This window comes from Labrus mixtus, chromosome 7 (genome assembly GCF_963584025.1).
Source record: "Labrus mixtus chromosome 7, fLabMix1.1, whole genome shotgun sequence".
NCBI lineage: Eukaryota > Metazoa > Chordata > Actinopteri > Labriformes > Labridae > Labrus > Labrus mixtus.
Genome location: NC_083618.1, coordinates 10,990,478 through 11,005,199, shown reverse-complemented (window position 1 = coordinate 11,005,199; position 14,722 = coordinate 10,990,478). Strand labels below are relative to the sequence as shown.

At 37.6% G+C, this 14,722-nt stretch overlaps 2 protein-coding genes across 4 annotated transcripts; both read left to right on the top strand.

Moving 5' to 3' along the window:
* Positions 1 to 979: 979 nt before the first annotated feature.
* On the top strand, positions 980 to 4,108 carry tusc2b (tumor suppressor 2, mitochondrial calcium regulator b). The gene is made up of 4 exons (XM_061042867.1): positions 980 to 1,139; positions 1,941 to 2,189; positions 2,816 to 2,936; positions 3,024 to 4,108. Exons 2-4 carry the CDS (start codon positions 2,041 to 2,043, stop codon positions 3,087 to 3,089), a joined length of 336 nt encoding a protein of 111 aa, XP_060898850.1. The 5' UTR covers positions 980 to 1,139; positions 1,941 to 2,040; the 3' UTR covers positions 3,090 to 4,108.
* Positions 4,109 to 6,656: 2,548 nt separating this feature from the next.
* Positions 6,657 to 13,500, top strand: hyal2b (hyaluronidase 2b). Of its 3 annotated transcripts, XM_061042865.1 has the most exons (5): positions 6,657 to 6,792; positions 8,131 to 8,242; positions 9,525 to 10,504; positions 10,809 to 10,898; positions 10,985 to 13,500. In XM_061042865.1, exons 3-5 carry the CDS (start codon positions 9,554 to 9,556, stop codon positions 11,372 to 11,374), a joined length of 1,431 nt encoding a protein of 476 aa, XP_060898848.1. In that variant the 5' UTR covers positions 6,657 to 6,792; positions 8,131 to 8,242; positions 9,525 to 9,553; the 3' UTR covers positions 11,375 to 13,500. The 3 variants fall into 3 exon arrangements, with proteins under 3 accessions (XP_060898848.1, XP_060898847.1, XP_060898849.1); XM_061042864.1 differs by lacking the exon at positions 8,131 to 8,242; XM_061042866.1 differs by lacking the exons at positions 6,657 to 6,792; positions 8,131 to 8,242 and adding an exon at positions 8,415 to 8,597.
* The last annotated feature ends 1,222 nt before the right edge of the window (positions 13,501 to 14,722 follow it).

The following is a 14,722-nucleotide window of genomic DNA, read 5'->3' as shown; positions in this document are numbered from 1 at the left end:
GGATCCTAAACCATGACCCTTCACGCTGTTAGGCAGCAGTCCTAACCACTACACCACTGTGCTTTTGTTTTAAGGTTTATGTCAGTGGTGTCCAAACTTATTTTCTTGCGGGCCAAAATTGTCGTGTTAGAATCGCTCGCGGGCCACAGGTTCTGTTTTTTAAAATATAGTTGAAAAAATAGTAAGTCTTTGCAGCTCAGAATCAAAAGGCTCGCTAAAGAAACCCTTTAATAAAAGGAAATCAAATATTTTGATTTCTTCGTTCTACTTTATTTGTTTTTTTTTTCTCAGAATCAAGCCTGTAACGTGGTTCATTTTTCTTGGAAAAGCTTTCTGTATTTAGCGCAGGTCATTAAATGGTTAAACAACAGTCCGCTTGTTTGCAAAAACTTTGCATACGTTTTTTTTCATAGTTAACAAAAAAAGGTGGAAAATAGTAAAAGCTGTAGATTTAAAAAAAAACAAAAAAAAACAACAACAACATACATGTTACTGAACATTTTGTATTTTAAGAATATTGTTCAGCCCTTGTTGATAACATGAAAAATAAAAATAAGATAATGTGCCAATCTTAATCCAATCCTCGGGCCAAAATCTTCTGATTCTTCATTTGAAATCACGGGCCGCAAAAAATCCCCTTAAGGGCCGCAAATGGCCCTCGGGCCACACTTTGGACACCCCTGGTTTATGTAATTTTCAGTACATTAGGATAGTCCAAAATCATTTCGGCACTAAGTGGTCCAGCCCAAAACCACGACAACCTGTAGGAAGAACTCAAAGGTAGGAGCCGTCCATACTTTTTTTCTGTATTGTGTATCATGTTTTCACACCCTTTCCGGTCAATGACAATGTAAAAGGTCATGCAGTTAGTTTTTTGCCCACCAGTCTATCAGCTGAGTGTCCTTGTAGTTCTGTAACTTCACACTCCTGTCCACGTGGGGGCGGTAGCTCATCGAAACCTCTTCACGAGCCGTCCCAGAAAAAGACGACGAAGATCAACGATGCTTAGCATACACAGCTAGCGTTTGTCGTGTGTGTGTTTTTTGAGATCTTCTTGTTGTCGAGATATTAAACTATCAACTAGAACAAATTTATCAAAGAAAATATCAAAGCTGCGAACACAACAAACCACACTTTAGGTATGTTTTCAACGAGTTCAGCTAAAGCAACAAACCCTTATGTGTTATGAAATAAGCTAATGATAACGATGAGCATGGTCGGTAAACATGTTGACCTGAGCTAATGTCAGTGAACGAGTGTTAACTGTGGGTTGAATTACGATAGTGCTAACAGCAGGGCACAATGCAAAACTCATTTATTAGTGTTCTTATCGAGTAAAAGTCAGCTACCTAATTTAGCTCTCCTGCTCATTTAACCTACTGCTACCGAGATTTCTAGAATTAAGGCATGTCTGACTAATGTTATTCAATATGTTCTCAATTTGAAATACCAATTTAGTCTAGTGTGATTAAAGGACATGAAAGAGTTGTCACCTTTGGCAGGCTTTGAGTTAATGTAATGTTGAATTGTCTAGTTGCAATGTCACGTAAGTGGCCTTGTATATTCTGAAACTGAGACAAAAAGGGCAGACATTATCTAAATGTACTGGGCCCAGAGTCAGGCTGGAGTTTGTCTTATAGTTTATGTCTTACATATAAGATATAATGGATACAGTAAAAAAAAAAAAAAAAAAAGGTTTATGGCCCATATAGACTGTAAATATAATTATTGTTGTGCTGTTTTTATTACTTGGGCTTCCCTTGTCCAGTCTGCAGAAGAAAAAAATATATTGTGATTCACCATACATGTGTAATTTGTCCTGCCCCCTGAATTTGTATGATAATGGGGGGAGGGGGGGGGGGGGGGGGGGGGGTGAAATGTGTTAATATGTATTGACTAAAACGATTTATCTCCTCCCTTTAATGTGTCCATTTTCATAGGATTCATATCCTGGAAGTTGTATATTTTAATCTGGCACAGTAACGCTGTAACACTACTGGCAGTCCTAGGACCCAAGAAAATAATGTGCTGCAGCTGAAGATGGGTGGCAGTGGCTCCAAATCCAGAGGATATTGGCCTTTTTCTGGCTCAGGTAGTACAGACGATCCCACCAAAGATGGAAACGAGCAGCCACTGGCGAGAGTTCGAAGTTTTGCTGGTGCAACGCCATTTGTGTTTACAAGACGAAGGTTAGTGTTGTGTCCAATATATGTTACATTATTGTATTGTCTTACAACACGAATACTCACAGTCATTACTCTTTGCTCCTGCTGAAAGAATATGTCCTTTTTACTGCATACTTCACGTAATAACATGTTGTTACATAAAGATTAGTTTGAGGTTAATATCCCTTTAAATAGTCTGAAAAAGGGGATGTGCAGATACGGTGGTTGCATGGAATAACCATGTGACTAATGTTGTATGAAGCCTTGTATTATCTACTTGTTTCACACTGTTTGCCCAACATTTGTGACCCATCCTCTGCAAATTGACACCATAATGTTTCATTTGTTCTCCTGGTTCCCAAGTAATAAATATAGGAAGACAGTTCATTTAATATTTTTCTGTTTACACCACTGTGGATTGTAATGTTTTGGAGTAAGTTGAAAAGCTTAATTTGTTCACATTTTCTTATGCTTGAGTTTTGCCGTGCTTCAGTCTTCACCAGGTTGCCAAAAATCCTTCGCACAATTCTTGTATATCTGCTCCATATCTTGTGTTATTGTAAACCATCTGTTCTTTTAGAGTATACTGAAGGATACTCACAGGCATACCATTTATGGATTGATAATTATTCTCGTCTCTCTGCTTGCAGCTCTATGTTTTTTGATGAAGACGGCGACTTGGCCCATGAATTCTACGAAGAGACAATTGTGACAAGAAATGGACGTAAAAGAGCCAAGCTGAAGAGGATTCAGAAAAACCTCACACCTCAGGTGAGGCACTTCACCTGGGCTTGAGTAAACATCAGCTAAGTCTCTTTATGATCAGTCCAAACACTTAACACCTTTTGTATCTTTTAGGGAATTATAAAGCTGGACCACCCTTGCATCCATGTAGATTTCCCAGTTGTCCTCTGTGAAGCCTGATGATGTCTGAGAAGCGTCTTGGACTCGTCACTGTCAACTCCGTCCAGTGCTTTCCCCTACAGCTGGATGCCTGAACCACCTTTTAAAAATAACATGATCTCTTGATGTATTTGATGCCCTTACGTGGACAGGCTGCTGCAAATGTGTGCTGAGCCTCTGCATGTGATCTGTTTTTGGCTTGTGTGCAGTTAGACACAAAATAGATCATCAATGGAGATCTAGAAGGGTGCCAAGTTGGCGAGACCTACCCATTTTACAGTTCATGGTTTGTATGCATGTAAGTGTGAGCGTGTGTGCAGACACGGGATGAAATGTGTCAGAGTCCAGAAGTTTTTGCTGCCGAATGTTTAATGGGTTGATTAATTGAACTCGAGAAGTTTGAGAAGAATGTGACATATTTTTTTTCCTCTTTCATGGTCATACAAAGAGCTGTAAAGTTAAAGTGCACACTTTAATTTTTATGACACCATGATGACTTGCTTTATTATGCATGAGACAGTATCTGCTTATCAGTAATAGTCTAAAGTGTTGACAATCAGTGGGCGACAAATTCTGATGTGGATTCATGTCACATAGTAGTAGTATGATGGACTGGCTTCAATGACCTCAGAGCCACACATGTACACAGCAGCAGTGAGTCCAGTTAGAGATCCTGTTGTTTCCTTTGCTGCTTCAGCATACTCTGTTTCACTTTTAATTTATTATAACTGTTTTTTAATTACAATTTAAAAATGCTGAACTGTGTCATGGTGCTCTTTTGTGTTGGTACATGACAGTTGAATATTGTATTTAAGTGCATATAGATCACTAGCTGTCTAAAAATATTAATTGACATCTTTACACAATACCTTTTAAACAACAGGTGAGGCTGCTTAACCCAGACAACAGGACTAAAGAGGTGTGTCTAGTTTTTTCTCCTGTTTCAGAAGTTAAAGCAACCTTTAAGAGTTACAACTGGAAAGTAACAGGTGATTATCTAAATATCTGATTCCATTTAAAAAAAATGTTTATAACTTAAAGTTCTTCATTATTATTATTATTCAATTATTTGTGTTTCCCATAAAGCAAACAACCACGATAGAACTCAATACTAAAAATACAAAGAGCTTATTGCTAGACATTTTGTACCATAAATAAAGAGTAGCAGCAAAACGAAATGTGTACAAATAACAATTTAAGCCAATTCAATTGATGCTGCATTGAACACCTGCATGTCCTGAAATGTCCCAATGTGAATATTAAGAAGACACCCAAAAATTAACCACTTTGGAGAAATGACCTTTGAGCTTTCTTTATGGTAAAGCTAGTAATTTGCACTCAAAACTAAGATAAATGGGGGCGCTGGTGGTGCAGTGGTTAGTACGTGTGCCCCATGTATGGAGGCTGTAGTCCTCCAAGCGGGCGGACCGGGCTTGAATCCGACCCTTGGCTCCTTTCCCACACATCATTCCCCACTCTCTTTCCCTGATTTCCGACTCTATCCACTGTCCGATCTCTAATAAAAAAGGCACGAAAAGCCCAAAAATAAATATATATTTTTAAAAAACTAAGATAAATGAACATATTACTGGACATCTCTTTACCTACATATCAAATGTGGCTTTTCAATTACTATGACGAGTAGTGGCAAGCCCATAAGAGCTATTTGTCAAACACTTTAATTAGGACAAAGAATTCAGCTTTTCATACAAGGCCTGAAGATGAACTGACAGGATCTGTTCACCCATGTAAGGGAAATAAAGCGGCTGACCTCCACCTGTGATGAAATAAAACGACTGCACAGGAAATTGCAAATGCAATTTCCTATGCATTGTTGGGAAGTGATGTATGCGTATCTGCTAATGAAGGGTGGATGAAGTTAAGGAAGAAGGGAATGCCAACAGTGCAGTCTCCATGGGAAAGGCTTTTGTCCAAAGCTATCTGATATTGTTCTCCTCGGAGGATAAAGAGGGCTGGGCCAAAATCAACTCCACTTTATTGCCTCTATGAATTGATTTTGCTTGGCACAGGTTTTTCTGCTCTTTTATCTCTGGGCAAGCACCTTATTTCAGCTGAGTCTGTGGGAGACATGGTGCTACAATTACTTTTTGTTGTTTACTTTTACAAAGCTGTAATAATATGCAAGGCCACAGTATATTCTGCACTATCAGGGGGGTGAACGGAGAAAAAAAAAAAAAAAAGAAATCAGCAAACCACCAGCCGGCCCCTTAGAGTCTGCTGACCAAAGTCTGGGAACATTTTAAGACATGTCACAAATTGAGGTTCTAGTCACTGGAACCATTACTGTGTTTTACCGTGTCATTAGAATTAATTTGTGGATTCTTCTACATTATATAGAGCTGCATGACGTGGCTTTGTTTGATGTGGGAAACCGATGAAGGAAATCAAGAATAACTTTGGATAAGTCAGCTGAATTATCTACTCTGTTAAAGCTCTTTAAATGTTTTTTCAGCTTAAAGTGCAAACAGAGAGCTTACCAGAATGTTTTGTATCAACTTCATTGAAAACAAACCAGCTACCAACCAGCTATAACCCCTGTTTACTTTATCAGCTCTTGTAAATGTATTTTGTGTACATTCATCAAACTATTATGAGTTACGTTATGATGCAAACGGAAGCACACAGGTATTGCCACCTTTAGTAGATCCCTGTGTTGAGGTGACATTAGTGACATCTTCTTGAGACAGTTAGATGACCCTCTGTGAGATTTTTCTTTCAAAAATGACAGAAAAAGAACATAGTGTTCTCAACAAACCATCACATGATTACCCTGAAGCTTATTATGGCTCTGTTTATAATCCATGAAGTGTCTGTCAGGTATTTAGCTTATAAAAGTGTGTAACAAAGCAGCAGTTGATATGTCTATAACTGTGACAGTAAAACAATTACTGTGATGTTGCTCTTCATGATCCCAACGTGTATCTTATCAATCATTCCATAAAAACCACAACCTTGTTGATCGCAAAGTATGAACTCAGTTGGTAAGGTTATTTTCATATTGCACAGAACTATCTAAAAACTGATCTTAAATTTAAAAACTAAATCACTTCCAGTTTTTAAAACGCTGGCCAATGCCATGAAATCGAGGCTCTCTTGTGCAAACACTTTATGATCAATTTAATGTTTCTCTAAACGTAATGTTTGCTTCTTAATTCATTGTTGTAAGGTAGTGCTGCTGCTTTTTTTCTTTGCCAGGTCTCCTTTTAGAAGAATGTTTGATGAAGTTCGGAGAAACCTAGTCAAATAACATCTGAAAACAATATATATAAATAAATAAAAAACAGCTCACAGGATCAGAGTTTATGATGACCAAAACGGATTCTTATTTTAAACTAAATACAGGTTGAAAAAAGAAAACTGTCAATGACATTGAACTAATACTTCAAGTTTTGAATGTGGCTCAACTGGGTTGGTCATGCATTGAGATAAAAAATGTTCCTCAGACAACTCTTTATTGAAAAATGGAAAAAGGAAAACTCCTATGGTGAGGTGTTTTGCCCATGTGTGTTCGCTATATCTCAGACAGAGGAGGAGCCTACAGGATATTTAAATAGCTGTCAGTGTTGGACTTCAACCGAGTGGACAACTGCTTTCTTCTTTCAAGTGTGACAATGAAACAGAATAACAAGAATGACCTGTTTGAAACCGGATCAGCTTGATTGATTCGACTTTCATCTGGAGATTAGAGACAAAACGATTGCTGGTAAGTGACATGTTCTGGACACACACCAGGTAATGATGACAACTTTATTTTTGAAAATATAACCATTGCGGTGTAATCATAAAACATTATCACAGGGGGACTTCAGTTGTGACCGTGGTCACTTAGAAGAAAAGATGCTAATAATGTGATTCAGTTTTACAGCACTGCTTTTATGAACTTCTTAATGCTTAATCGATCACTGTTTAGGAATAAAAGGAGACTGGGTATGTTGCAAATTATCTAATGAAATCTCACCTTTGGAGACCAAATGATCTTAAGTCAACTGAGTCTATGTAAATTCAAATATAAAAAACTTACTTCAAACAACTGCTTTCAATCAATGCCATTTCTTCAGAAAATAAAAGTATAGGGAGCATGCCTGAACAAATGTTAAATGCTTGATCATTAAGGCTGAATTGCAACATTTTACCTGTAGATTGAGTCCTTTGCCATAAAAAAAGATGCCTGTCTAGTAACAAAATACAAGAGCTATCAAACATTTTTGAGTGTGAGTTGTCCTTTCTCCCTTTTAGTCTCTAATGAAACTTGCCCCTTCATTCAATGGCTTGTTTAAGTAGGAGGTCCATATTGGCAGATGAAGGACAGGGACCAATGGCAGGTTCTTCAAGGGCAAGTTTAGGATATCCACCAAAACAGCAGGAATGCCTGTGATTCTGTTTTACTGAACCCTTTAACGATACTACTGAACATGTCAATAATTTGAAGAAGATTGCCATGATGTGGTGTCTATGTAGACTGTCAGTGCTCCTCAGGTAATCTGATTTCATGAGCTGAGGAATTTGCTTTCCCAACTTTGCTGTGTATGTGAGTTTCAAGTTCTGTGAAAACGACAGACGTAATTCAAGCTCAGCTGTATCACACTATGGAAAACAGTATTCCACATTTCTAAATCAAATTTATACAAAAAAAATAAAGAAAGATGGGCCAACTAGAATTAATCAAAGCAAAGTTGTTTGTCCATTAAACCTACTTTCAGGCTACTCTAGTACGCCATGTTTCTGTTATAATATCAAGTCTGTCAACTCAGTAGTTCATGTAGGCTACCAAAATGTTCTCATAAATTTTTCCAATTTAAGGGAGTCTTCACGTCAATATTAATTGGAAACTACTTTTTACAGATTATTCCAACAATCTGAATGCAGGGAGAGTCTGTGGTTATCTCTGCCACGTCATAACTATAAAACGTTGCCAAAAAAATAACATAAATTTTAATTAACAAGGTTAAATTAATGAATTTGAATTAAAAAAAAACCTTGATAACGTGGTAATAACCTTTCACTCTTTTTCGCAATTTTTTGCTTTGGACCTACCCGGAAGTGCTTCTTATTGTTAGCGCGACGTCACAGAGCAGCGATTGAACAGACCACTTCAGTGTCAAGTCAAGGGGTTATCGGCACGGGGACTAGAAAACATGTTTTAGTTACACAAGGTTTGGTAGAAACTATGGTTAATAATTAAACAAAAAACACATTCAAATTGAAACACTTCACCATATTTGTACAAACAGCAGCACAAGACAAATGACTTCTTTCATAATTTCAGACCCCCCCCCCCTCCTCCTCCTCAGGAGCTCGATAAACAGAACTGATGTTGCCCAACATCCCCCCGTCACCACTTCTCATGTCGTGCTTTCTGTTATACTCTACATACAAAGTTTGTTAGTCATCAACATGGATTGAGCAGACTATGGTTGTTACTTTTCACATGGCAGGGCGGTGGAAAAGTAATGTAAATGACGGGTGTTTTAGTGGCATAAGAGCGCGTCGTCAGCTTCATCGGAACAGGTCAGTCTGAAAAAGGAACAACACCTTAGCTCATTTTAAACGCCTTTAGTTTCAATGAAACTTTGAACGAACTTTTCCAATGAGGTCCACTATGTTCGTGGACGGAAAGGCAGTAAATAAGAATGAGGAGGAAGTAGTTTAATGTTGAATTAAGATAATGTGGATGTTTTTTCCCCCCTTTAATATTTCCTTCTAACCAACGTTGAAGTTTCGGAAGTTAAAGCAGACGTAAGAATATAAGGAAGCTACCAATTTAGCTGAGTGTTAAATATATTACTTATTTTCAGGAAGTTCATTTAATCTTTCATATTTAATTTACAACCATTTACGACTCTGTTTTTGCACATTTACATTTAATCTTCCATATTTAATCTTCCTATTTAAGACTAGTAATGCTTAGTTAAATCCTGGTTGTATATATTCACATTCTTAGTTTTGATATTTTTAGTACTTATTTACTTTGTATTTAATATTATATTGTGTTTAGATCTGCTAACATTGTGTTTTTTTACTCATATTGTGTGTTTGGATAACCTGCTGCTGTAACGCCACAATTTCCCAGTTTGGGATCAATAAAGTAATTCTATTCTATTCTATATTTTAACTCAGTCTACCCTTGAGATTACAAGATCAGAGATAAGATAAGATACTCTGTCGCCTTGTCATTATAAATGTAATGAAAGTGCCAAAGTGCAGCCTTTAAAGCAGAGAAATGCTTACATAAGTTAAATGCAGGAGCACAAGAACTCCAAAACACATACAGTCAGACATGTATTCATGACATAACATGCTAAATGTTGCCACTTTAATAAAGATAACATCGAAAAGTCTACCTATAGACCCCCCCGCCCTCAGCTTCAATATTTGTTGCAAATGTATGTACAGTCCTATTAATACTAATAAAACTACTTTATTTTTATTTTCTAGTGAAAGCGGAGAGAAGGTGAGCAGTGACCATGAAGTTTGCATTTCACTCTGTTTTCACCACGGCAGGCAACCTGCCTTGGTTGCTCCAGACTCTGTTGACATCGTGGGCAGTCTTGTGTTCGGCAGATTTAAAGCAGACAAGATGGCCATTATATTCCCAGAAGCCAGTTCTTCTTGTCTGGAATGCCCCAACACAGGATTGTGCCCCACGATATGGTGTTACGTTGTCTCTGGACCAGTTTGATGTTGTGGCTTCCCCCAATGAGGGCTTTGTCCGGCAGAACTTAACAATCTTCTATAAGGAGCGCCTTGGGTTGTATCCCTATTATGAGCGTGACGGCACTGCAGTGAACGGAGGCCTTCCGCAGCTTGCCAGCCTCACTCAGCATTATGAAAAGATGCCTGAAGGTGTGCAAAAATATATCCGAGAGCCAGAGGCAAAAGGTCTGGCTGTTATTGACTGGGAGGAGTGGAGACCATTGTGGATCAGAAATTGGGACACTAAAGATATCTATCGAAGTAAATCGCGTGAACTGGTGGCTAAAAAGAACCCACATTGGACCCCAGAGCAAGTGGGAAAAGTTGCACAGCAGGATTTTGAGCTGTCGGCTCGCAAATTTATGCTGGAGACCCTAAGACTTGCCAAGAATTTGAGGCCAAATCAACTGTGGGGATTCTACCTGTTTCCAGATTGTTACAACCATGACTACAGGGGTGGCCTGAAAAACTACACAGGACGCTGTCCTGCTGTAGAGAAGGCGCGCAATGATCAACTCAACTGGTTGTGGATGGAATGCACAGCTTTTTTCCCATCCATATACATCGGCTCTGTACTCAGCTCAACGTACTATGGGCGCCTCTTTGTCCGAAATAGGGTGAAGGAGGCAATGCGCCTGGCGTCTGCAGGGGATGGATTAGCACGTCCTGTTTTTGTCTATACCCGCCCTACTTACATCAGTCAGATGACCTTCCTAACTGAGGTAAGAAGGCTAGAGCAACAAGTCATTGAGAGCAGAAAGCGTAAATATATGTTATGATAACTAGCAGTTCAATTATACACGTGACCATAGGACAGGACATTAAACAATGTTTGAGCTTTTAGCATCGCTGTTACTCCCATGAGAAGGTGAAATATTACAAGGATGAAAATAAAGTTGGTCTTTTTGTAACCATTTGAAAAATTGACCCAAGTGCGATTCAAATGTATGACTTTTTTTTTTTCTTTATGATCACAATTTCTTTGATTTAAAGTAGACCACTCACAGTTTGTGTAAATGATTTTAGATGGATCTGGTCTCTACCATTGGTGAGAGTGTTGCACTTGGAGCAGCAGGTGTAGTCTTCTGGGGGGACACCTCCTATGCAAGCAGCCAGGTCAGTGTCATATCTTATCTTCTATTTCAGTGCTGAATAGCTTCATTTTTAGTGCTTTGGGGCTAACATTTTAATTTCTTCTGCAGGCCAACTGCCAAAGCGTTGATGGATACCTCCAAGGACCGCTGGGCCGGTACCTGCTCAATGTGTCCACAGCTGCAGAACGGTGCAGTCAGGAGTTGTGTAAATCCCACGGCCGCTGTCTACGCAAAATACCAGACAATGACGTGTACCTCCATCTCAGCCCCTCGACACACAGCATCACCAGTCAGGACGGCCAGCTGAAGGTTACAGGGAGTCCTGGCCGAGCTGAGCTGGACGTTTTCCACACACACTTTCAATGCCAGTGCTACAGTGGGTACAGGGGTGAGGACTGTACAGAGAAAGAAAAAGGGCAGAATAGAGGCTCCTCTGTCTTAGGGACCTGGCCTCTGTGCCTTTTACTCCCACTAGGACTCTTCGCCCTGCTACACTGAGGAAACTGAGAAGTGAAACTATTCCATGCTTCTGCCAACCCCGGAGTAGGACAGTACAGGGTTTTCAACATGATGGTGGTAAGTTTCTTTGCACTAGTGATACTGATACTGATTCATCGACAGCAGCAGACAGTCAGACCATCTCCCAGTAAGACAGGAGATTTCTATCCCAGCCCAATGACAAGCTGCACTGGCAGAGCTCAAACCTCAGGGCCTCCTTGTTGAACTAATATCCATCCTTTAATACTACAACTGGTCATTTTCTTTATGAAATTATGTCAAAAAATCACAAGTTCAACTAAAAGACCTCTATCGGGTCATTCTGACCTTGACCACCAGATGAGGATGCCTTTTATCAGTTCACATTTTTTTATTTATCTGGACACCATAATAAAAAAAAGACTTGGAAAGAAATGGAAGATAGGTAAACAACATGGCGGGGCCTGCTTGTTTACGATGATATTTGTGCCTTAACTGGACTACATACTTTGCATATTAGTGCCATTGTTTTCCGTCTCTGATTATAGAGGTTTTCATCTCAGCCCATCTCCTGGGCACAGTGCTTTTTTTAAATTGATATTAACACTTAATGCCTAGCAGCTTTTCAATGTATTTCAATTAAAAGTGTATGGAAATCAGAAAAGGCTCGATAGATATCTGTAGTATTGTTTGCAAATTCTGGCTCCTTATATACATGGACATTACTGTGAAAAAGCATGATAAAAAAGTCAAGTTTCCTCAAACTGTTCAAGATAGTAAACAGGTACTTGGAATTGAACTATAAATACAAAGAGTCCAACTTCAGCGTGATCTAGAGCAGTGGTTCTCAACTGGTCTAGCCTCACTGGACCCATCACCAACTCCTTAATGAATAATGGCAACCAAGATTTCTGATTCTGATTCTTATTTTTTTTCAACCAATAAGATTAATTTAGTGTTAATTTTAGTTTTTTTTTGCCATTTGGACCTCAGATGGTACAAAACATGTGACGGAACAAAGTGAAGGAACAAAGCAAAAAAAAAAAAGAAATGCTGCACAGATTTTCTTTAACACAATTTATTTTTCCAGGCACACATTTGTGATTCACAGTAAACGGCTTCAAGAATTAAATTTGGGTTCCCGACCCACCAGTTAATAACCACTGTTCTAGATGTACTGGTATTTTGGTGTATTTCTGTACTGATGAATATCAACACATTTCTTTACACAAATGCCAAAATATATGTTTTGTTTGCCACAATTTTATCATAACCAATGAAAGTGACGTTTTTGAAAACATTTTACCTGGGTAAAAATACATTTGGCTGATACACTGTTATCGGGTTTTTTTAAAAGTGTTTTACATTTAATCAGCCTCAGATATCCATCCATCCAGCATTGGGTTAGGTTTTTAGTTTGACTTGCTTGAAATTGTACAGCAGTTTGCGTTAGCTTTATTCCAAATAAATGTCTTTCCTCAGCATTTTCATATTTATACAGTAAGTTTTGTATTTATTCTCTATGGCCTTAATCAAAAAGTATTTAGCACCCTTAAAGCTGATATGGTACTAGTGTGCAAGTGATGCTGTGCTGTTCAAAACTGAAGAATGGGAAATCACTCGAGTAGTAATGCAATAAAACATGTTATATATGCTGCAAACTGTATCTATTTTTGCACTTTATCTGCTTTTTAAGGTGGATCTGGCTTTAATACATGTTGATATTTATAAGAAGTGAAATAATGTTTTTTTTGCTGGCACAGAGACCTTTATGGTGTATTGTCGGTGCATTACAGATGCAGTGTTTTGATTTTTTTTTTTCATTCAATTGTCATATAAAAGAGACGCTCCACTGTGAATCTTGCCTATAAAAGAAATGATTGCCTCCATTATTGTTATCTCTTCCTCGCCTCTAAACACAGTTCAATTGTAATACAAGCTTTAACTTTCTAACTGTAACATATGTCTTAGTGTTTAAGGAAAGATTCATGAATAGATGAATCCAACTTGTAAAAGGTAACACTTGAATGATAGTATGATAGAATGTCACCCATGTCTAATCACACAACAGTGTATTTCCATGTTGTTGTTTTTTCATCAGTCTGGTCACGATTGCATCAGCATCAATACAGACATGAGAGTTTGAACTTGTTTGAGAGGTATTTAATTACTATTAAAGGAGGGGGGGGGGGATTTAAAAACAGCCTGAGTCTAATTAAGGACATAGCAATGTGTAACATGCCCTTTCTGCCTTAATGTATTGATGTTTTTGTTTTAAACCAAATCTAGAAAAAAGCATTTTATAACCTCCTTTTACATTACATATTTGATTTTGGATCTATTTTTCTTCTGTGTCTGATTTACTTTTCTGGGTACTGTAGTCAACAGAGATTCCATCCAAATAAGAATGTAGTTTTTCATTAAAAAAAATTTTTTTAAATGATGGTAAAAGTCTTGTGTCTCACATATTCCTCCCTACACCAGTAACACAAACATATCTTTACATCAATGGATAAACTTCTTTGAAGAACTTCAGCAATTATTTTAAGTTTCATCAAAAAAAAAGTAAAAATTGTCCAAATCAAACACACATTTACTGGATCACATGCATTGTTTTAACCTAAACTTATTGATGGTTCAAATACTTGTATGTTCTCTCTCTTTTTCTTTTTTTTTTTTACTTTATTGAACACTTATACATATAATTCATCATGTATTACCGGTACATAAAGAAATAGTTGACAGGTAAGTGAGAAAAATATGAAAAATATAATATAACTTTCCAGCGATAAATTAAAAGTAACTCAATCCAAATAAAATCCAGATTCAGGGAAAGCAAATGACATGAGTGTTCAGTTTGAAAATAATATTTACCTGAGAGAGCCCAAAAAAGCCCATTGCTCTGTAAAAATGTCAATGATTTGTAGTCTATTTGTTTAAATATATTTATCAGTTTAAGGGTTTTAATGTACGTAAATGTGTGTAAAGTCACACAAAAACCAAGCTAAGTTTGTGTTTTCTTTTCGCCATCGTGCAATGTATGAATATAACATTTATATCAAAGTATCAACAAGCTTACAATGTTCTTGTCATTTTCAAAATGCATAATATTTTTTAAATTCAATCACAACTTTATGTTGAGTGTTAGACATTGTATATTTGAATACTTGAGCCCAGTTGAATGCGAACAAAGAAGTTAATATCTACGAATTAAGATAGCTGTAGGTCGGTTGAATATATGTTTAATAAAAGTTATGCAGTAATTTCTTCATTGTTACTTGAAATACAGCAATTATATAGCAATAATATGCCCTATGCAAATAGATTGATTGATTACATTTATTTCAGACATATCAAATAAAATCAAAC

Bases quoted from the DNA above. Each gene is read 5' to 3' on its own strand.
- tusc2b (XM_061042867.1), top strand. From the start codon at position 2,041: ATGGGTGGCAGTGGCTCCAAATCCAGAGGATATTGGCCTTTTTCTGGC. The intron at 2,190-2,815 runs GTTAGTGTTGTG...CTCTGCTTGCAG, and splicing joins TTTGTGTTTACAAGACGAAG to CTCTATGTTTTTTGATGAAG. The intron at 2,937-3,023 runs GTGAGGCACTTC...TGTATCTTTTAG, and splicing joins AGAAAAACCTCACACCTCAG to GGAATTATAAAGCTGGACCA.
- hyal2b (XM_061042864.1), top strand. From the start codon at position 9,554: ATGAAGTTTGCATTTCACTCTGTTTTCACCACGGCAGGCAACCTGCCT. The intron at 10,505-10,808 runs GTAAGAAGGCTA...AAATGATTTTAG, and splicing joins AGATGACCTTCCTAACTGAG to ATGGATCTGGTCTCTACCAT. The intron at 10,899-10,984 runs GTCAGTGTCATA...TTTCTTCTGCAG, and splicing joins CCTCCTATGCAAGCAGCCAG to GCCAACTGCCAAAGCGTTGA.